This window comes from Lactuca saligna, chromosome 2 (assembly GCF_052625555.1).
Source record: "Lactuca saligna cultivar CGN05327 chromosome 2, ASM5262555v1, whole genome shotgun sequence".
Classification (NCBI taxonomy): domain Eukaryota; kingdom Viridiplantae; phylum Streptophyta; class Magnoliopsida; order Asterales; family Asteraceae; genus Lactuca; species Lactuca saligna.
The window spans coordinates 192,071,171-192,092,491 of record NC_136418.1 but is presented as its reverse complement, the minus strand read 5'-3'; the positions used below and the strand labels follow the sequence as shown (position 1 = coordinate 192,092,491).

Genomic DNA, 21,321 nt, shown 5'->3' with positions numbered 1-21,321 from the left:
GACCTACCATGAATTGTTTGTTTTAAATATGTAAGATTTAGCCCATATTTTGTATTTCATTAGCCCAAAGTTGAATTTATTTACCTCATTACATTTAAATATAGATAAAAAAAAAAGGAAAAGAGATTTAATAATAATAATAATAATAATAATAATAATAATAATAATAAACTATTGTTGCTTCCATCTTGTCATGTACAATTATAAAAACTTTAAATCTCTTTTTCTAATACGACCTGATCCGATCTAGACCCCTCAGCTAGTATTATTATTTTTTTTTTTCTTTTTATATTAGTTTCAGTTATATAGTGAACCATATGGTTATACGTTCTAAACTCGTTACTGCTGCAAACAAAGGAAACTTTGCCACATGTTTACAAAGAATCTCAATCAATTAACTACTTTAGTTATTTATATCTAAAGATAATAATAGAATTGAACATATTTTTTTGTGGAATATTAGGTAACTGACACAACTTTTTAACGTTTGCTGAAATGATTATCATGCCTGAGACATTCTAGTTTGTACGAGACAATCGGAGTGTCGTATTTCTTTAAGAGATGATAGTTAAAATGTACCCCTCCATTGTCCCCATTCTCCCTGCCTTGACCAAACCTTAAAGTCAAGAGAAATCAACGCTCGAGTCAACTATCCATGTTGACCTGACTCGCCGAGTGCATCTCTAAACTCTAGATCTAGCCTCCCAAGGGTCGAATGTCATGTAAAGCTTCAATCTTTACGTTCATGCATGGTGTGTTTGCTCCATAATGCCAAATAAGAGCTCTAACCAAGATGTTTAAGCACAATAAACCTTTATAGTTGGATAAAGTTGGGACCTTTGGACTCTATGGACCTCACAATGTCCATATCTAATGTCTCAATGCTTGGCAAACACAAGTCATACCAAATCTCAAGGAAATATGGAAAAAAGCCCCAAAAACTTCTCGTTAGCAAGATCTAAACAACATGATGAGCAAGGTGACGACTTTTACCTTCCAACAGAAGCTCCAAGTGAATGATTACTGAATCTCATAGCCTTTCCTCGTCCCTTGCTTGAATCTCTCTTCTTCTCCTTCCAATGCTTCACCAAAACACTCAAATATAAGTTGTAACACTCTCTCTTAGCTCAAAGGCCGATTAGGGTTTCACTCACGGGAGTAGGGTAGTTAGTGAGGCGGAAATGAGGACATAAGTTTCCTTAAATAGGCCCCAAACTCGGGGATTTAGGGTTTCACCTCACAGTGCCTACTCGGCGAGTCACCTCTCTAACTCGTCGGGTTGATCATTAAACCCACATGGTATAATCGGACTCTACTCGACGAGTTAGGCTCACAACTCGTCGAGTCACACATGAAGTCTCAATAATAAATAGATAAATAAAGAAATACCTAGGAGTCGGGATGTTATAATTCCCCCCCCCCCCACTAGAATCAAACTTCGCCCTCGAAGTCAGGCTCTGGAAAAAAACTCTAGATACTGCTCGCGCATCTCGGACTCTGGCTCCCATGTACACTCGGATCTATTCCGATGCTGCTACTGGACCTGAACCAGGGGCACCTCTTTGCTTCTCAAAACCTTCACTTTCTGATCCAAAATCACAATCGGCCTCTTGATATAATTCAGGCTCGTATCCACCTGAATGTCCTCTAAGGGTACCACTGCTGTCTTATTGGCTACACACTTCCTCAACTGAGACACATGGAAGGTGTTGTGAATCTGGCTCAACTCTGCTGGTAGCTCTAATCGGTAGGTCACCCTACCTACTCTAGCGATCACTCTCAAGGGACAAATGTATTCCCTATTTCCTGAATCGGATCACCCCTTTCCATGGGGACACCTTCAGGAGGACAAAATCTCCCACCTGGAACTCTAGCTCGGATCGTCACCGATCCGCGTAACTCTTTTAGCGACTCTGGGCTGTCAGTAACCTCTGTCTAACCTGTTGAATCTGGTCGGTCGTCTTCTGTATTATCACAGTGTCACCCATCACTCGCTGCCCTACCTCTCCCCAACAAAAGGGAGTCTGACACCTCCTCCCATATAGAAGCTCAAAGGGAGGCATACCAATACTCGAATGATGGCTATTATTGTAAGAAAACACAACCAAGGGGAGATAAGTGTCCCAACTTCCTCCGAACTCTATATCACATGCACGAAACATGTCATCAAGCGTATGAATTGTCTGCTCGCTCTTCCCGTCTGTCTGTGGATGGTATGCAGACTAAAATGCAATTGGGTACCCAACTCCTCATGAAATTTCTTCAAGAACCTAGAAGTAAAGCGAACGTCTCGATCTGACACTATCGAGGTCGGCACTCCATGCCGAGTTACCACCTCTCTCACATAAGTCTCAACCAGTCTCTCTGTGGACGAGCTCTTACTGATATCAAGGAAGTGAGCACTCTTCATCAGCCGGTCCACAATCGCCCATATCGCGTCAACCCCACGCGTAGTTCTCGGTAACTTGGTGATAAAGTCGATAGAAATTTGTTCCCAATTCCACTGAGGGATCTCTAAAGGCTGCAAAGGACCATGTGGATGCTGGTGCTCCGCCTTAACCTGACGACAGGTTAAGCACCTCTCTACAACCCATGCCACATCCCTCTTCATACAGGGCCACCAATAGTCTATCTTCAGGTCCAAATACATCTTAGTGGCCCCTGGGTGGATTGAGAATATTGATCTATGTGCCTCATCCAACAATACATTGTGAGCTCCACTTGTATAGGGCACCCAAATTTGTCCATGGAAAGTCATAAGCCCACGACTGTTCGTCACAAATTTGGAAACCTGCCTAATCGCACGCTCTCTCTTGCAGTTCTTCGGTCTCACAGCATCCACCTGAGCCTCTCGGATGGTATCTAAGACTGGAGTCATCACCGTCATCCGCATACAGACATCCTGGATCGGAGCGCTCTCGGCTCTGCGACTTAAGGTATCGACTACCACAATAGCCTTGCCTGGGTGATATAAGATCTCACATTCATATTCCTTCATTACATCCAACCATCTCCTTTGTCTCATATTCAGGTTGGGCTGATCCATCAGGTACTTCCGGGTCTTATGGTCCGTGAATATGGTACACCGGACACCATAAAGATAGTGGCGCCAAATCTTGAGGGCAAACACCACCGCCCCAACTCCAAATCATGGGTGGGATACCTCGTCTCGTGAGGCTTCAACTGCTTGACACGTATGTTATCACGTGACCCGTATTCATCAACACCCCACCTATCCCTGAAGTGGATGCATCACAATAGAGCATGAAGTCCTCCACTCCCTTCGGAAGGGCTAACACCGGAGCTTTGCACAACCTCTGGTGAAGAGTCTCGAATGATGTCTGCTGATCGGCCCCCCAAACAAAAGTAACACCCTTCCGGGTCAATCTGGTGAGAGGAATCGCAATCTTGGAGAAATCCTTGATAAATCTCCGATAGTAACCGGCCAATCCCAGAAAACTCCTGATCTCCGATGGAGATCTCGACACCTCCCATCGCATAACTGGCTCAATCTTGGCCGGATCGACAAATATCCCATTCTGATTAATGAGGTGTCCCAATAACTAGACCTCTCGTAACCAGAAGTCACACTTGGAGAATTTGACATACAGACTCTCCGACCTCAATACCCCAAGAACCTCTCGCAGATGCTCATCATGCTGCTCTCTGGACCTCGAGTACACCAAGATGTCATCGATGAACACGATCACTGACCGGTCCAACATAGGCCTACACATACGGTTCATGAGATCCATGAACATTGACGGTACGTTGGTGAGCCCGAAAGGCATCACCACTAACTCGTAGTACCCATAACGAGTCCTAAAGGCCATCTTATGGATATCCTCCTCGCAGAGTCTCATATGATGATATCCATACCTTAAATCGATCTTGGAAAATCAAGATGCCCCCTGCAACTGATCAAACAAATCGTCGATCCTCGGAAGTGGATAACGGTTCTTGACCATCAGCTTGTTCAACTCCCGCTAATCAATACGCATCCTGTGTGAACCATCCTTTTTCTTGACAAAAAGGACCGGGGCTCCCCACGGTGAGCTACTTGGTCTGATAAATCCTTTCCCCAGCAACTCCTGAAGCTACGAGGATAACTCTTACATCTCTGGTGGTGCAAGGCGATAAGGTGCCTTGGCAATAGGCATCGCGCCCGGAACTAAATCAATCCGGAATTCCACCCGCCTCTCAAGGGGCACATAAAGACAACTCCTCGGGTAAAACATCCAGAAACTCGCACACTATCGGTGCCCCGGCGGTAGAACTCGACCTCTATGTGGCAACCCGCGTATCCATCACATACACCAAAAACCCCATACAACCTTGTTGTAGACTCTATCTCGCTCTGGCAACAGAGAGCAGAAATCTGACCCCAGATCTAGTACCCTCGCCATACACTGTAAGCACTCCCCCACTAGGGTCTCATATATTCACCAATTGACGCTCACAGTCGATCACTGCTCCAAAGCGGCTCAACCAATACATGCCCACGATGACACATACCTCACCCATCGCTATCGGCACCAGATCTATCGGGAACTCGACACCAAAAATCTCCAACACACATCCTCAGAATACATCAGTAGCAAAACTACATGCTCATCGGCTATGGAAACCTTCAGAGGCCGACTCAATGCCTCACGTCGGATACTAATGTGACAACTAAAAGCTAAGGACTCAAAGAACCGACTCGCACCCGGGTCAAATAACACCAAAGTAGGTACAAAACTCACAAGAAATGTATCTAAATATAGCACAAAATAAGCACAATAAATCTCAAAATAAATAAATAAGGAAATATGTACCATCCACGACATCTGGTGCTGCGTTGACCTCCTCTGTTGTTAGCTGAAAGGCTCTCCCACGAGCCCTCGGAACCTCGGCCTTCACCGTCCGACTATCAATAGCACGCAAAGCAGCATGAGTGGAACCCTCGGCTGATCCTTATACACGCCGAGGGCACTCGGCCTTCTGATGGCTGATCAGATTGTAGTGAAAGCAGACTGCATATCCCTTAGGGCAATTCTTTGTTGTGACATCCCCAATTTCACGGCCAGAAAAGACTAGTTTTGTTTATGCTTTGTTTGAAAATCAAAGTAATCTTTTTACATAAAAGTGTTGCAGAATTTGTTCCCAAAATAAAATATGATAAGAATTTATCAAAGCATTTCTTTAAAGAAATGTATTTTCATTAAATAACAAAATCTCGGGTTGTCATGTTCCGTTACAGACCAAAAGGATAAACAATATAAAATAGACCTTACAACAGTTATTTATAACAACTGATCTATAATCCAAAATCTCTCGTCAAGTCCACCAACTTATACTCTTGTGTCATTACCTGTAATGCAAAGAAAACTGAGTGGTTCAGACTTGGGAGCCTGGTGAGCATATAGGGTTTTCAACGCACAATAATATAATTATTATATTCAATCATCAAACAATCAACATAATTACCCATCCACATTATCTTCTTTATTTCTTAAGGTTTTATCCTAAGAATCAACTATCATTCCTTCATTCGTTCCTAAGGATTGACCTAAGGAATTGACACAAAGTCCATTACTACCCGAGGTTCCTATAACAAACACTAAATCCATAGCTTCCAAGGTTCATCTATACAATACTAAATCCATAGCTACCAAGGTTCATCTATATAGTACTAAATCCATAGCTACCAAAGTTCATTTACACTGTACTAAATCCATAGCTACCAAGGTTCATCTATACAGTACTAGATCCATAGCTATCCAAGTTCATCTACAATGTACTAAATCCATAGCTACCATCATTTTATTATGAGGCACTAAATCTATAGCTGCTAGGTTTTTTAGAGTACACCGGTGAACATCAAGTCCACAACACCTACAAGTTGCGAACTTGCTAGTGTTCCATAGGACTGTCTAGAATAGTCTGTGGTTGTCATCCTTACTCTGCTAAATGATGGGGGGCATTGTTTGGGTAAAGGTTTCACTCATTTTTCACCCATCACTCTAATCTATTGATCTATATAATCTTTTGTCTCATCCTCAAACTCATCTTTCATCACACACCAACTGTTTCGTCTACTCATGTTCTACCCAACATATTTGTAAATATAAATTACATATACATTTTAAATCATTTAAAAACTTGTATAAAACATTCATTCAACATCCATCTCAAGTAAACAAACAATATACAAACACATAACACGTATCTTATAGCAAATGTTTCATATCTATGTGTTAGAAGAAAGTAACTACACACTCACTTGATAAGACGATTATCAGATAGCTCGACGGCTCTTAAAATAATATTATTCGATGGAACCGGGAGATCTTCACAAAAACCGGGCTACTCGCGGGCAGAATTTCGGCTCGACAACTATAGTTCTCGGGATCTTCGGGGCTTCGGGACTTGCTTTGGGTCTCGAGATGATACTAGGGCTTCGGGGGTATAACTTGCCAAGTAAAAGAAAGTTTAAGGGGGTGAAAGGAAAGAAATTAGTAAACAACTTCAGTTAACCTCACATTTTATTTAAGGGGGTGAAAGGAATGCCAACACACTATGGGTCCAATCATCCTCGAGATGGAATACCCCAGACCCTCAACTAATAGGTTAGAATGCCCCGGTCTATTGGCCTCCGCACGAAGCAGATAAACCTCAACCACCAAACATACATGTGCACATATAACAGATAATCACATAACAGTCTACATACAAAACTGATCTAACAGATCATACCACATAGCTCATCATATCATCCTATCTACCAGGATACCGATCTAACAATTCATAATACGTATCATATAATATTATCCTACCCTCTAAGAAACCGATCTAATAGATCATACTGGCATAACATAACCAGATAGATTCCAAAGGGTCGGCCTTGGTGCCTTAGACCCTTGAGTATAGTGAGGATAACTCACCTTGTAACTTCGACTCGCAGGGATAAGCTCAAACTCTCGGATCACTGATACAAGCACCACCACCTATATTTATTACGAACCAAACTCGTAAATCTCCAATCTTTCCAAAACTGTCCTCAAAAGTCAACGGGTCAACTCATGGTCAAAGTCAAAGTCATCAGTCAAGGTCAACAGTCCATGTTGACCTTAACTCGTCGAGTACCCTTAACTGCTCGCCGAGTTTCTTTAATACTCGCCAAGTCACCAGAGTGACTCGTCGAGTTCCTAAGGCTCGCGATCAAAGCTTTGAGACCACTCGTCGAGGTTTCCCGCGTGCAACTCGTCAAGTTTATACACACCTAACAAGTTGGGAAAACCTTAACCGACTCGCCGAGTCGCTCTACAGGCTTGTCGAGTCTAAGGGAATCTTCATCAGACTCGCCGAGTTATTCATCTAACTTGTCGAGTCCTTGACCATCTTCAAATGACTCGCCGAGTCGACCATGTGACTCGCCGAGTACCTTAAATCCCTCATCCATACAGAAACTTTTTAAGTCATGCAAAGGCTCCAAACTGTAGATCTAAGCTTATAGGGTATGATTATCACCTAAAGTTGCAAACTTTACGTACATGCAAGATGGTATGACCCAAAACAAGCTAAAAGGAATGGCTTAAGGCAATGGGATAGCTCATAGCTTGGCACATACTTAACTTTATGATAAAGAGAGGCTAAAGGATCCTAGATCTGAGGTTGCAGCCTCAAATATTGACCCAACACAGAGAATCACCACAAAACCCTAAAAAGGGCTCTAAACCCAACCATGAGGGGTTCTAATCAAAGGAGAACCAAGGTAACAACTTTTAACCTTCAAAATGATGCAAAGCCAAGGAAGAATTCGAATCTACAACAACCACTAGCTCCAACTTCTTGAACTCCAAAGGATCTTCTTTCAAGGTAAAAAGCACACACAAAAGAGGGTAACCATGAATTAGGGTTTCTGGATTTGAGAGAGACAGTAAGAGAGGCTAAGGAGAATATGTAATCCTTAAATAGGGTGCCAAAACCCCAGGATTTAGGGTTTCATCTGCCAGCTCCTACTCGTCGAGTCCCTACTTGGAATTGTCGAATAGATCACTAAACACGCGGACCAACCCGCTGCTACTCGACGAGTAGGGCTACCAACTCATCGAGTAGACCTTGAAATCAAGAAAGTTCTTATGTTAGTCAATTACTTGCATATCAGGGCGTTACAATTTGTATGTATTTAGACTGTTATGTGATTATCTGATATATATATGTACACATGTTTGATTGGTGGTTGAGGTTTATCTGCGTTGTGCAAAAGCCAATAGACTTGGACATTCCAACCCGATGGTTGTGGGCCGAGAGTATTCCATCTCGAGGATGATTGGACTCGTAGTATGTGGGCATTCCAACCCGATGGTTGTGCGCCGAGGGTATTCCATCCCGAGGATGACTGGACCCGTTATATATATATATATATATATATATATATATATATATATATATATATATATATATTGACATTCCAACCTTGAGTATTCCATCCGGATGGATGACTGGACCCGGAGGTTGATTGGGTATGGGGTATTCCAACCCGATGGTTGATTGGACCCACAGTATGTTATTTATGATTATATGTGTATTGTTGTGTGTATGGGTATTTAGGGCGAACTCACTAAGCTTTGTGCTTACAGTTTTAGTTTATTGTTTCAGGTGCTTCAGATGTCTCGGCAAGGCGAAAGCGTGAGCGTATACATCCTCGTGTTTTGGACTTATGGTTTCCTTGATACTCTGATTTGAAACTATTTTGAAAACATTTTGTAGTAACTAATGGCTTTTGGATGTTTGAAAAAGTTTTAAATTGGTTTGATTTTTATGGGTGTTACACTTGCTGGTGTATTTTTTCAATAAAAACACATAACAAATTATATATGTATAAAACAAAAATAATGTTACCCTTTTAAGTCATTTCCCGAGATTCGAATAGTGGTAGAAATTGGTAGAAAGTTATGTGAGATAATGAGTATAATGTGTGATATTTATAGGGGTAAATAATCAAAAAAAGAAAAAAGAAAAGATTCGTTATAAAAGAAAAGGCAAAAATGGTTGCAATGTATTCGTCTTCGGTGGGGCATCTCATCTAAGGAATATTATCTCGTACTACAAAAACAAATGGATTGCAAACTAGTTTCCTCCCACGATTCGACCTCAAACTAAAGATTCAAGAACGGATGGATTACAAACTAGTTTCCTCCCATGATTCGACCTCAAACTGAAGATTCAATAAGAAATGGATTACAAACTAGTTTCCTCCCATGATTCGACCTCAAACTAAAGATTCAAGAAATCTTCTTTAAAATCTTGGTGAATATGTTTGTAATGTTTTTGTTTTAGAAATTATATGTAAAATGGAAGAAAAGTTAATCATAGATTTTATTTATTTTCTCATATTTATACAAATTAGTGGTATGCAGAATTTAACCAATCCAATTACGAACCGATCGATTGGATTGGATATCCAATTACAATCGGATTAGATCGGATGCGGAATTTCAAAATCCAATTGGATTGGATCATCCTGAAAATTGAATGAATAACTTAACTAAATCAATCCAAATGTATATCCAATTTTAATTCACACAAATATTTAATATTATTATCCAAAGCCAGTTAATATTATTAATTATTCAATAAGAAAATACGTTGAAGACTTGAAATTAATATTACTTTATAAGTCTTATTTAACATAATTGTGCGGTTTTATTTTTAATTATCATAATTGTATTTGGTTATTCGAAAGAAAGAGATTAAATTGGTTAGATAATGGATAACCAATAAAAAATATCAAATGAATAAAGCATATCCAATGCAACATCTAATTGGATTAGTTTGGTTTGGTTTTATATATTGAATTGGATTAGATCGGTTGACAAAATTAAACATCCAACAGATTATTGGACTGTAATGGTTCCATCGAAATTAATGGACTTGAATCGGTAAACACACACTATGTTCCTTTTCCACTAACGTCGGACAAACCAAAACACAAGTATTGTCGATAAAAACCATTTCCATATCCAAATATGATATTATCCGAGATCTACCAATATAAATTTATATAAACATAGAAAAAATTATTAGAACTTTTAAATTATAGTAATCAATTTTATAATACATTCATACTTAGAAATTGCAATCAATATCATACTAGTAATATATGCTAAGTTGAAACCAATATTTAAGATTCAAAGTTTAAACACATAAAATGTCAATGTAGCACAATAAACTTACGTGTTTTGTCAAATTTAACCATTTTTAATTTTTTTTAATGCATAATAGGCAATCTAACGTATATTGTACATGTCAATTAAGTCGTTTTTGTTAGTTTTTAACAGATCCCTGGTTAACCAATTATTCTAAATTACATGAATGATCCCTATAATGTTTAGTTCTTTTGCGTTTGGTACCTCATTTTGAAACAAATGAAACACTTGATCTCCAATCACTACCTGTCAATACTAACCATCACCTACCGCCATCAGAAACCTGCTAGCCACCAAAAACTACCACTGGTGACCGTCAACCATCACCTGTCCCACCCCTCAGTTAACTTTGAATCCATGACCATTGGAAAAATGGGTCTACTACACCCCAAGTCGTATTCTCCGGCTAGGATGTCGTCCCCCCTCCACACACACACACACATCCACCTCCACTTCATCCCTCCTTGTCAACTCCGACTAGAATGTCACCTTTTACCGGAATCTGTAACTCGACCAAAACCTGATGCAAAAAACAATTACCCTCGTTTTCAAGCCCTCCATACCCTTCTTTAATATTCTGTCCTCTTTACAAACATATTATGATCCTCCACAAGCTCTACCTTCTTGTTAAGATCCATAACTTTTTTTCAGTAATAAGGCAAGTAATTCTTCAACATTGTTTCCTTATGCTTCTTGTGAAAATTTAGTTCAAAAAATTTAAGCTCAGACTCGGAATTCGACTTGTGATCGACTCGATCACTTCGGTGTGCAAAAACCAGGTGCCTTTTATGGTTTAGAAGACATTGATTATGGGTTAGCTGTAATCAACTATAACCATGACTTCGTCGTCTTTTTCAGCTTTATTGGCTTTGATTCAATGTGTGGAGGGAGATAAATTGGTGTCCAAATAAATATTGGCGGATTTGAAGAGCTGGTTGGGGGTGAGGCTATCAAATTCCTTGATGAAGACGGTGAGTTGGGCAGAGAATCATTTGAAGAGGGATTGATATACTCAGTTGGAATGAGACCGGAAGCGATGGTTTTGAAGTGGAGTGCGAAAGCAGTGAAGGATGTGGTGGCTGTTAAGAAAGTTTTCGATGGTGGTAGGGATTCGTATGAAAACATGGCTTCGATGTGGAGGAGCTAAGGACTCTACACAAAAGAAACTGAAATCATAGGAACCATTCATGTAATTTAGAATAATTGGTTAAATAATAATCTATTAAAAACTAACGAAATTGACTTAATTGATATCTACAATATAAATTATATGGCTTATTGTGCAAAAAAAATAATAATAAATAAATGATCAAATCAGACAAAACATCTGAATTCAATTCAATCTTTAAAAAGTGACATTTCCCATTGATATGATATTTTGGACACATAAAAACTGCTAACCAAAAAGGAAGTAATCGGTATTGTGGTACACAACTACACACTACATACAACAAAGCTAAGGGATTAAAAAAGCAAAATGGTAAAAGCACATGGACCAAAATGGGTTATTTAAAACGTAGTAAAGCCATAAAATGGACATCTTTCATCTTTGGTGAGGAAGGCAAACCGCGTTCATCCTGCTTCCTCGTCTCTCTCTGTCACACGGAAGAATATTACTGTGATCGACGCTGCATACTCCATAACCATTTTCTTACAACTACCCCCCTCTCTACATCTTCTTCACTCCCCCTTTGAGTTTTTAAAATTTTGCAATGGAGGTGTTCTATTACATGGTGTTTGGGGGTTTAGGATTGATTGTGGCAGCTTTGGAGTTGAGTAAGAACAACAAAGATCGAATTAGCACTTCTCAGTCATTTACTTCCTTCAAGAACAATTATCTTCTTGTCTACTCCCTCATGATGGGTACGCCAGATCGATTTCCTTTACTTGTGCTGTTATTTTTAGGTTCTTAACGTGCTCCATAAGATCTGATGCGAATTTGATTATTCGCGCTTGCTTCTGAATGTGAATCTCTCACTCTCTCTTTATATATATATATACATATATTCGAAGAGATGCCGGATCGGGATCTTTGGTAAATGTAAAACCTAGTGATGCACTGTCAATTCTTTGTTTGATCAGTTAATTTTTCGCCTTTTTGCAATAGTTAATGAAGCAATCACCAAAAATTGAATTTCGTATATAAGAGACCCACTCGTGCTGATGTCTACTTGTCAGATCTTATCTTGTGTCCATCTGTTTTTGATTGATAAAGAAGAATTACAAGCTTGTAGAGCTGAAACCTAAATTCCGTCATGCTATAGTAAAGTTGAAAGATAGAGAAACTTGGAATGGATTACATGTTGACTCTTTATAGGAGATGAAAGTATATGAATAGTTAGAAATTAAAAAAAGATTAAGAGATGTAGATGTTTAGTTGTTTGGATCTCTGTTAATGTTTATGTTTATGACTCTGAATCTGATGGTGTGGGTATAGCTGGAGACTGGTTGCAGGGTCCTTATGTGTATTACCTTTACACAACATACGGGTATGGGAAAGGAGATATCGGGCAGCTATTTATTGCTGGATTTGGATCTTCCATGCTGTTTGGCACAATCGTTGGCTCTCTAGCTGATAAACAGTAAGCTTTCATCAAATCTTCATATATTGAAAGTGTTGGTAAATAACAAGTTTGTTTGTTACAGGGGTAGAAAGAGGGCATGTGTGACATACTGCATTACTTACATACTGAGCTGCATGACCAAGCATTCTCCACAATACAAGGTTTTGCTGTTGGGTCGTATCTTGGGTGGTGTTGCTACTTCTCTCCTGTTTTCTTCGTTTGAATCATGGCTCGTTGCAGAACACAACAAGGTAATTTTGTTTGTTTTTTTAAAAAAAAAAAAAAAAAAAAGATGTGGTGAATAATTAAAAGGTAGTTGGTTGACATCTGATTTCAGAGAGGGTTTGAGCAACAATGGCTGTCTTTAACTTTCTCCAAGGCCATATTCCTGGGGAACGGTCTGGTTGCAATCATCTCGGGGCTGTTTGGTAACTTTCTAGTGGACAGTGTAAGTCTAGGGCCTGTAGCACCCTTTGATGCTGCAGCATGCTTTCTTGCAATCGGGATGGCCATTATATTATCCTCATGGGGTGAGAACTATGGAGATCCTTCCGACAACAAAGACCTGCTTTCCCAGTTCAAGGCGGCTGCTGTAGCTATTGCTTCAGGTACATTTTTTTTTTTTTTTTTTTTTTTTTTAAAATTTATGAATTATGCTTTGGTTGATTAATTTTGAAACTAATTGCGTGTCTAAACTCTAGATGAGAAGATTGCACTGCTAGGAGCCATACAGTCTCTGTTTGAAGGGTCCATGTACACGTTTGTATTCCTGTGGACTCCTGCTTTGAGTCCAAATGATGAAGAGATTCCACATGGTTTTATTTTTGCGACTTTCATGTTGGCATCCATGTTAGGAAGCTCATTTGCAGCTAGACTCATGGCCCGTTCCTCACCTAGAGTCGAAAGCTACATGCAGATTGTCTTTTTGGTTTCTGCAGCATCCCTTTTGCTTCCTATACTCACAAACGTATAAAGCCTATCTCCCTATAATTAAATTATTTTTAAAAAAAAAAATAATAACCTAACCTCTCTTAATTAATTTGTAACAGTTCTTCGTAATAGCTCCCCCTCCTTCTGAGGTGAAAGGTGGAGGGATCTCATTGGGTTGCAGTATTCAACTTCTTGGGTTTTGTGTCTTTGAATCTTGCGTTGGAATCTTTTGGCCGTCAATCATGAAAATGAGGTCACAATACATTCCTGAGGAGGCCAGAAGCACTATTATGAACTTCTTTCGCATACCCCTCAATATATTCGTTTGCATCGTGCTCTACAATGTATGCTGCTCTGCTTTTTTTTTTTTCTGTAAATTTTCTTCATCTTTAAATGCCTGACATTTATTCTTTTGGTTGTGTTTGAAGGTAAATGCATTCCCCATTACGATCATGTTTGGAATGTGCTCCATCTTCCTTTTTGTGGCTTCTGTTTTGCAGAGGCGATTACTGGTCATAACCGATAAGCCAAGTGAGTGATGATCGGATATATTTATTAATTTGAAGCCGTTTTTACTAAGAGTTTTTATTTAAATTTATTTCAGAGTCGGAAGATTGGACATCGTTGAAAGAGAGAGATGTTGAGACTGAGCCATTAAATGATGATTAACATCAATCAAAATAGACATATACAAATATGAGAACACATCCAACAAACACATCTCATTCATGTGTTTTGACTTTTGATAAGATTAGTTTATTCAACCGGCACGATCCATGTAACCTGGCTACACAAACACGTGGAACAAAGAGCTTAAAGTAGCCTGCCTGACTTGCAAGGACTCTCGGCGTCAAACCAACTTTTTTTTATTCCTATTTATTATTATCATGTATAATTTTTACCGATTATTTTCCTACTTGTATTAAGGTCTCAAATAAAAACATTTGTTTGAGACTCTATTTTTGTCCAACAACTTGGTTTTTTTAGTGTGATTTCAAGTGTGAACTAATACATACAGTATGATTCTTTTATAACATCACAAGTTTATGCAATTTAAATGAGGTCCCGAATGATAAATTGACATTCGACAGTCAAAATTCAACATACTTAGAGCAGCAAATTTTTAACAACAATTGCCAAGCATATTCATATACTGAATTTTATAATGTTACATACAATTGATTAAAGATGAAAACTGAGGGGTCTGATCAAAACAAAACACATACAAGTTTTGCGACTTTATTAGCATCATGCTACAAGACAAGAGAAATATACATTACATGGTGATGGTGATTAACAAATGATAAATGATGAGAAACATTTACAAGAAACGACCACGTTTTGCAGGTGCTGAAGCAGTTTCCAGGTCTCCAATGAAGAACAGGATTCTGTCAAGAATCCCCATCTGGCGATCACGTCTACCCATAAACTCATCTTCTGTATACCTGGTTGCATCTGAGCTTGTTGAAGCAGAAGCATCATCTTGCAGATGTCTTGAACCCAAATGTCTTTGAATTTCTCCTTGGTGGATCAAGAAATAGTCATCTCCTTCCCTTATGATCTTCAGCCCCCTGCAAACCGCTTTTTAATGAATACTTAATTGTTTATAATTATAAGTAGCAAGTGATGGTGATGGTGATGGTTACTTACAATCCAACACGATCACACCGATCTTGAACTGCATATACATCTTTCCATGACTTTGCATCATCAGTGGGTGCATAAAATATGGCTCGCTCTATTCCCCATCTTTCTTTAAATAGGTTACACCAAAGATCATTTTCCAAACTAAACACCTTCCACTTCCTGCACACTTAAGTTAACAAACAACAAACTATTCTATCACTCTTATAACTCACCAATTTCAATATCAACTCTTGTTCAACAAGAAATCAGGCCATTTTTTACTCTCAAAAGACATAACTTACAAAACTAAAAGCCAAAACTCTGTTCTAATAAGGGACTCTTGGTGTAAACAGAATACAGAATTTCATGGTTAAGAGGTTGCATTTATTGAACACAACTTCTCTACCGAACAAACATCCAAACACAAGCATTTCCATTTGCAAACTCATCAAGACCAGTACACTGTGGTTTGATGAGTGTATACAAGATCAATTTCCCAATCACATTTCGTTCATCCTAAAATTCTCTGATTTGTCTATGAAAAAAGAACAAGAAAAATTGTATAGCTGACAATCTCTAGAGAAACCCAATAATATATCACGACATATACCAACTCTTTTGTAAGTTTCTCCCGAACGCTAGATTTAAATCAAGTACCACATTAAAAAGAAAAATAAAATAAAAATGGGGAAAGAGGCTCTAAAAAAGATAACTTTCCGACTACAGTACAGTCAGCATCCTTGGATCCAGATCTTATCTTTGGAAATTCATAAAAAAACCGCATCACACGCAATCAAAATCAAGCAACCAAAACATCCATTTGTGACCAAACCAATTTTTCGTAAAGGCCATCACCCATAACCACATAATTCCGGACAAGAAACAGAGAACAATCACGTACACACACAGAAACTGAATGGAGATCGATCATTTCATCACACATATTGAATTTTACATCGTAAGCTCCGGAATTGAGGATGTAGTTTACGTGATACGATTGAAGTAAGTAGCATTCAATGTTTATGTAAAAGCCTGAATTGACTAACCTTGCTGGGCTGTTACGAGGTCCTTATGATCCAATAAACAGAAGATTTTCATACAGAGATCCGCAGGTAGATTATCCATATACTTGATAATCGAATTTTTGAAGGAAAATAGATGGAAAGGACAAACTTTGTAACCACTAACCACCGATCGATGACGAAATACTTGTGTATTTTATTTTTCTTTCGTTTCTACATATAAGATCAAAAGAGATATTTACAGTTTGGTCCTTGTCATTGGCACTTATCTTCAGTTTTAATCCTGTGGTCCTCACAGTTTCAAAATCCAACACGGTTGGCCCCTTTGCCTAACACCGTCAGAATTTTCTATTAAGTTCAATAAAAAATGTTTTTTTTTTCTAGGACCAAAAGTATAGAAATCTAAAATCTCCAATTTTTGAAAGATGTATGAAATCCAAATTAAAACCCCTAAATTCACCTATGAGGAAGGTTACCATTCATTACATATACACACACATTAAAAAAACTCGAAAACAATGCGTAAAAGTCTTATACCAAAGCAAATTACGAACCAAGTGAGGAAAAAATCAAGCAGGTATTTTATATAAATTTGACCTACCCTATCCCCTGCAACTCGCATGCAACTTTGTGGAAGAAGAAAGAACCCATGATCAATGTTGTTACACAAAGGTTGGTGGCAGTGTATTCACGATCCTACAAGTCATCACTGATGTCGAGACTCTTTATGGACTTTTTTTTCAAGTTTATGAGATTTGCATCATCAAGACCAAACTATAATTTACTCTTTGCTTAATGAATCTTTAGAGTTGGTTGATGTATTTTCCAACTACATGGTGGTTAAACTTGCTGATGAAGTTGAAATTCTTGCAATTCTCATAAAATAGTGGTCATGCTCGTCCTTATGATTTAAATAGGTTGTAGTGTAGGAGTAAAGTAATGATCAATAGACCTTTTGAATTTGTGATGTCTGAATTACAAAACTAACATGTTCATTTTGAAATGTAGATTCATAAGAACACATGAATGAAAAAGGTATATATATATATATATATATATATATATATATATATATATATATATATATATATATATATATATATATATATATATATATATATATATATATATATATATAGGGTTATGTTATTTTGTTTTTACTAACTATTGTGTGCCAGAATGCACAGATCTGGACCATCGGATTGAATATAATCAAAGGTCATGATTAGAGGGTCTATGATAGTAGAATAGGATAGCATATACCATATAATCACACAAATTTCAGCATAAGGGCATTTTAGTCAATTAACCTATATTAAAAAAGGAAATTTTCGGATTTTTAAGGATAGTTAATTCTTTTCTTTTTTAAAAATATGAATATTTTAAATTAATTCAAATTTAAAAATACGATTTTATTCTGTCAGAATGATAGAATACCAACCATAAACTAGTTAATATATTTTTCGATTTTATTCTGTCAGAATGATAAAATATCAACCATAAACTAGTAAATACACTCTGAAAGAATACACAAAATCAATTCTTGAACTAATAATATAACAAATAATTACATTGTATGATTGTGATTCATTGAATAATAACAACATTCTGAAAGAAATGATTTTTAAACAACACTTTATACATTGTAGCATAACACATTCTGGTATAATACACTCTTGTTCTATATGTTTTCTTCCTTCTCCACATCAATGTTAGCCTCTTCAAAACCTAAATCCACAAAAAAAAAAAAACATAATCAAGTTTCAAAAATTAAACAATTCAATGCATTCTAATAGAATAAAAACTATAAATTCTGATAGAATGTATTAAAGACTATAAAGTTTGACAGAATATAGTAGAAAAATAAAAACTATAAATTATGACAGAATGTAGTAGAGACTATAAAGTCAACCATAAAGTATCACAAATTCATTACCAGTTAAACTAATATACTTGTTGTGAGATTGACATTTTGTGTATGTTTGACCTCTAAGCCACTTCAAAGTATGCTAGCATTCTATGAGATTGACATTTTGTGTGATTGGCATTCTGTCAGAATTGTATTGCATAAGAATGATTTTATACAAGGAGCTGCAAAAAGGAGATAAACATGAGCATGATTTTATACAAGATACATTAGAATAAGTAGAATAATTTGAAGTGAACATTTTATTAAACCAACATATTAGATTTCATTCTAACAAAATTGGAATTCGTGATTCCATTCTGGCAGAATTACCGTCATCATATTAGATACTAAGACGATTTTGCTACTGCTACTAATTGAAGATTGTTCCTTTGGTGCTTGATATTCATGAGGAAGATAAGAAATAAATTTTTCACGAATGTCTTTTTCAAATATCAAATTCTACAAGATAGAATACAAACATGATAAAGTAATTGTTTATAGCATACATTTTCGCAACTCCATATAACGTTAAACATAAACAATTATAATGTTTGTTTGAAACAATTGATATTAAATTGATACGCTGTTGAAAACAAATTAACTATTATTGTTAATTTCATTTATTGTATGAACTATTTCTAAAATGATGAATAGGCATCGACACTTTCTTCATGTATCATATAAACCAAATTCATTTTTATATTATAAGAATCCAATCGCACATAATGAGGATTAAACAATTAAAATTCCTATACTAATGGTAAAATCAAAATCGCATATCAATATATACCTAATAAATTACATTCTTATACCCACATAAAAAAAAATTGAATTTGAGAAGAATTTATAACAAAAACATATTTTCTGAATTAATTTCGGTTTTTACATAGAAAAATAGACTTACTGTTGATGTGTTAATTCTTAATTGAATTTGTTGGAGATGGAGATCAGATTCGATCGAAGATGGAGCGGATGTCGTCAAAAATCACCAGGGAGATATAGTCGTAGCCGACAATTGAAGATGAAGAATGTAGATGTGATTTAGGGTTGCATTGAACAGGTCGCAAGGAAGGGAGATCTAATCTCCGACAGGCTTCCCTTGGTTCATTATCTCCGTCTCCGTCAGCCACCAATCGTGGAAAGAAATGGAACGGAGGCAGCAGTGTTGTTGTCAAGTGGCAGCGACGGCTGCTCCTTCTATCGAACAACAATAACGCAATGAGGGAAAGACTTCGATCCTCAGTTGATCAGAGAAGAAAGAAACACACAAACATTTAGAAAATGGCCGATGACTCTTAATCGATCGCAAGGAAGGGCTGCAATCGGCGGTGGGAAGTCGCTGAATTTCTTCTCTATAGTGGTGATGTTCCAGGAAACGAAGGTGAAGGATTAGGTCAAATATATTTACTTTATTTCCATAATTGTAGGATTTCAATTAAATGACTTCCTTAATTAAAAGTACAAAAGGTCCAAAATACCCTTTATTGATTTATTTAATTATTTATTATTTCTTGAATTCTCATTGGTGCATTTAGGCACACAATATTTGTTGAAAACATTTGAACCTAACTCTCTCTCTCTCTCTCTCTCTCTCTCTCTCTCTATATATATATATATATATATATATATATATATATATATATATATATATATATATATATATATAAGATTCTCAAAAAGCATATACTTGCAATGATGTTATGTCCTAATAAAGAAGGTGGCAAGAGAAGATGTGCGAAAGCAAGCAATCGGAGAAGATGGCCAACAAGGGATGGGGTAGTTGGTGTTGAGACATAACTAGTGTCTAGTAGATTCTGTTACAGTGTTAACCCAACAAATATAAAAGATCATAAATATAACTCCAAGTCATTGTTACAATACTTATAAACATAGTATAAAGTAAGCAGAATCAGTCTACAAATGACATGAAAACATAGGGCTAATGGTTGTCTCTTTGCACGAGACATGTTTCAGTCAATCAAGAGTCAATCTATGTGGAGGGGGTGTTCGTAGAATAAATTGTAATTTTTTTGAATAAAAATATATTAAAAGAGAAATAAGAAGTAAAGAGATTCTGAACCTATGTTTGACTACTTCGGTTATGCAATTCAATCATTCAAGGATGTCGAATCAATTCTATTTAAATTAGTACTTGATTACATTAATAAATTATATCGTCTCCACTTCACCAAATTGCTTATTTAAAAAAAGTAACTCTTTATAATAAACATAACCTTCTAATTTTAATTAAACAAGCACTTATAAATAGATCAAAAGATTGCACAAGTTTTGTATGAATGTTTTAAAAAACATCTGATATTTCTCACAAGCTCGGAAACGTAAAAATATATGCTTTTTAGTTTACATTAAAATCAATTTAACGATTCTTTCTAGCTTTAAAGTTAAACCTAAGATTTGGGATCAGTTTGACATATAGATGAAACCAATTTGAAAAAATGGTTTTAAACTTACAAGACCTATTTTCAATGACATAAAAATATCATTTTCATGGATTATTTTTTTAAATGGTTGTTGTGGAGGTTTCTAAAACTTTTTTCTTTTTGGAAACTCTATACTATCCGATTGTCCAAAATAATAATATTCTTTTTAAAAGTTAGAAGTAGAAAAATATTATTTATTGTCTTTTAGGCCGTGTTTGGTGCGTTACAGTTAGCTGAAAAGCTAACTTATTTTTCGAGTTTTTTTAAGTTGTTATGTTTGATAAACCAAAAATTAGCTTATAAACTAGCTTTTTAAAAAGCTACTTAGATTAATTTTTTAGAAGTTTTTTTAAAAAATTTCAAATATACCCATTAATTAATTATAAAAACATATTTTTTTAAATATTCTTTTATCATTTTATATTTTCAGCTAGTTTTAACAAATACCATTTTTATCAGTTAACTTTTTATATAATAGCTAATAAAAATCAAGTTGCGTTAAACGACAAAAACATGAATAGGTGTTTCAAAACCAATCCTATGGGTTTGACTTTTTTTTTTTTTTTTTTTTTTTCCAAATCGATTTTTGCCATTATAGAAAAAACGAACCTATTTTCAAACTGATCCGTATGGATA

The 21,321-nt window shown here is 36.7% G+C and overlaps 2 protein-coding genes across 2 annotated transcripts; one reads left to right on the top strand and one right to left on the bottom strand.

Annotated features, from left to right (window-relative positions):
- The first annotated feature begins 11,736 nt into the window (after positions 1-11,736).
- Positions 11,737-14,721, top strand: LOC145028668 (Major facilitator superfamily protein). The gene is made up of 8 exons (XM_078977417.1): positions 11,737-12,056; positions 12,631-12,775; positions 12,840-13,008; positions 13,095-13,365; positions 13,459-13,724; positions 13,807-14,031; positions 14,116-14,218; positions 14,292-14,721. Exons 1-8 carry the CDS (start codon positions 11,906-11,908, stop codon positions 14,354-14,356), a joined length of 1,395 nt encoding a protein of 464 aa, XP_078833543.1. The 5' UTR covers positions 11,737-11,905; the 3' UTR covers positions 14,357-14,721.
- Positions 14,722-14,807: 86 nt separating this feature from the next.
- Positions 14,808-16,541, bottom strand: LOC145028669 (uncharacterized). The gene is made up of 3 exons (XM_078977418.1): positions 16,360-16,541; positions 15,338-15,500; positions 14,808-15,258 (listed from the first exon to the last, which is right to left on the bottom strand). The coding sequence occupies exons 1-3, from the start codon at positions 16,436-16,438 to the stop codon at positions 15,009-15,011; spliced, it is 492 nt and encodes a 163-aa protein (XP_078833544.1). The 5' UTR covers positions 16,439-16,541; the 3' UTR covers positions 14,808-15,008.
- Positions 16,542-21,321: the final 4,780 nt, after the last annotated feature.

What these genes read in the sequence shown, in the direction of transcription:
- LOC145028668 (XM_078977417.1), top strand. Translation starts at nt 11,906, where the DNA reads ATGGAGGTGTTCTATTACATGGTGTTTGGGGGTTTAGGATTGATTGTG. An exon ending in GGCTCTCTAGCTGATAAACA is followed by an intron (nt 12,776 to 12,839) that starts GTAAGCTTTCAT and finishes TGTTTGTTACAG; the next exon opens with GGGTAGAAAGAGGGCATGTG. An exon ending in TCGTTGCAGAACACAACAAG is followed by an intron (nt 13,009 to 13,094) that starts GTAATTTTGTTT and finishes ATCTGATTTCAG; the next exon opens with AGAGGGTTTGAGCAACAATG.
- LOC145028669 (XM_078977418.1), bottom strand. Translation starts at nt 16,438, where the DNA reads ATGGATAATCTACCTGCGGATCTCTGTATGAAAATCTTCTGTTTATTG. An exon ending in CCTCGTAACAGCCCAGCAAG is followed by an intron (nt 15,501 to 16,359) that starts GTTAGTCAATTC and finishes TGTTAACTTAAG; the next exon opens with TGTGCAGGAAGTGGAAGGTG. An exon ending in CGGTGTGATCGTGTTGGATT is followed by an intron (nt 15,259 to 15,337) that starts GTAAGTAACCAT and finishes AGCGGTTTGCAG; the next exon opens with GGGGCTGAAGATCATAAGGG.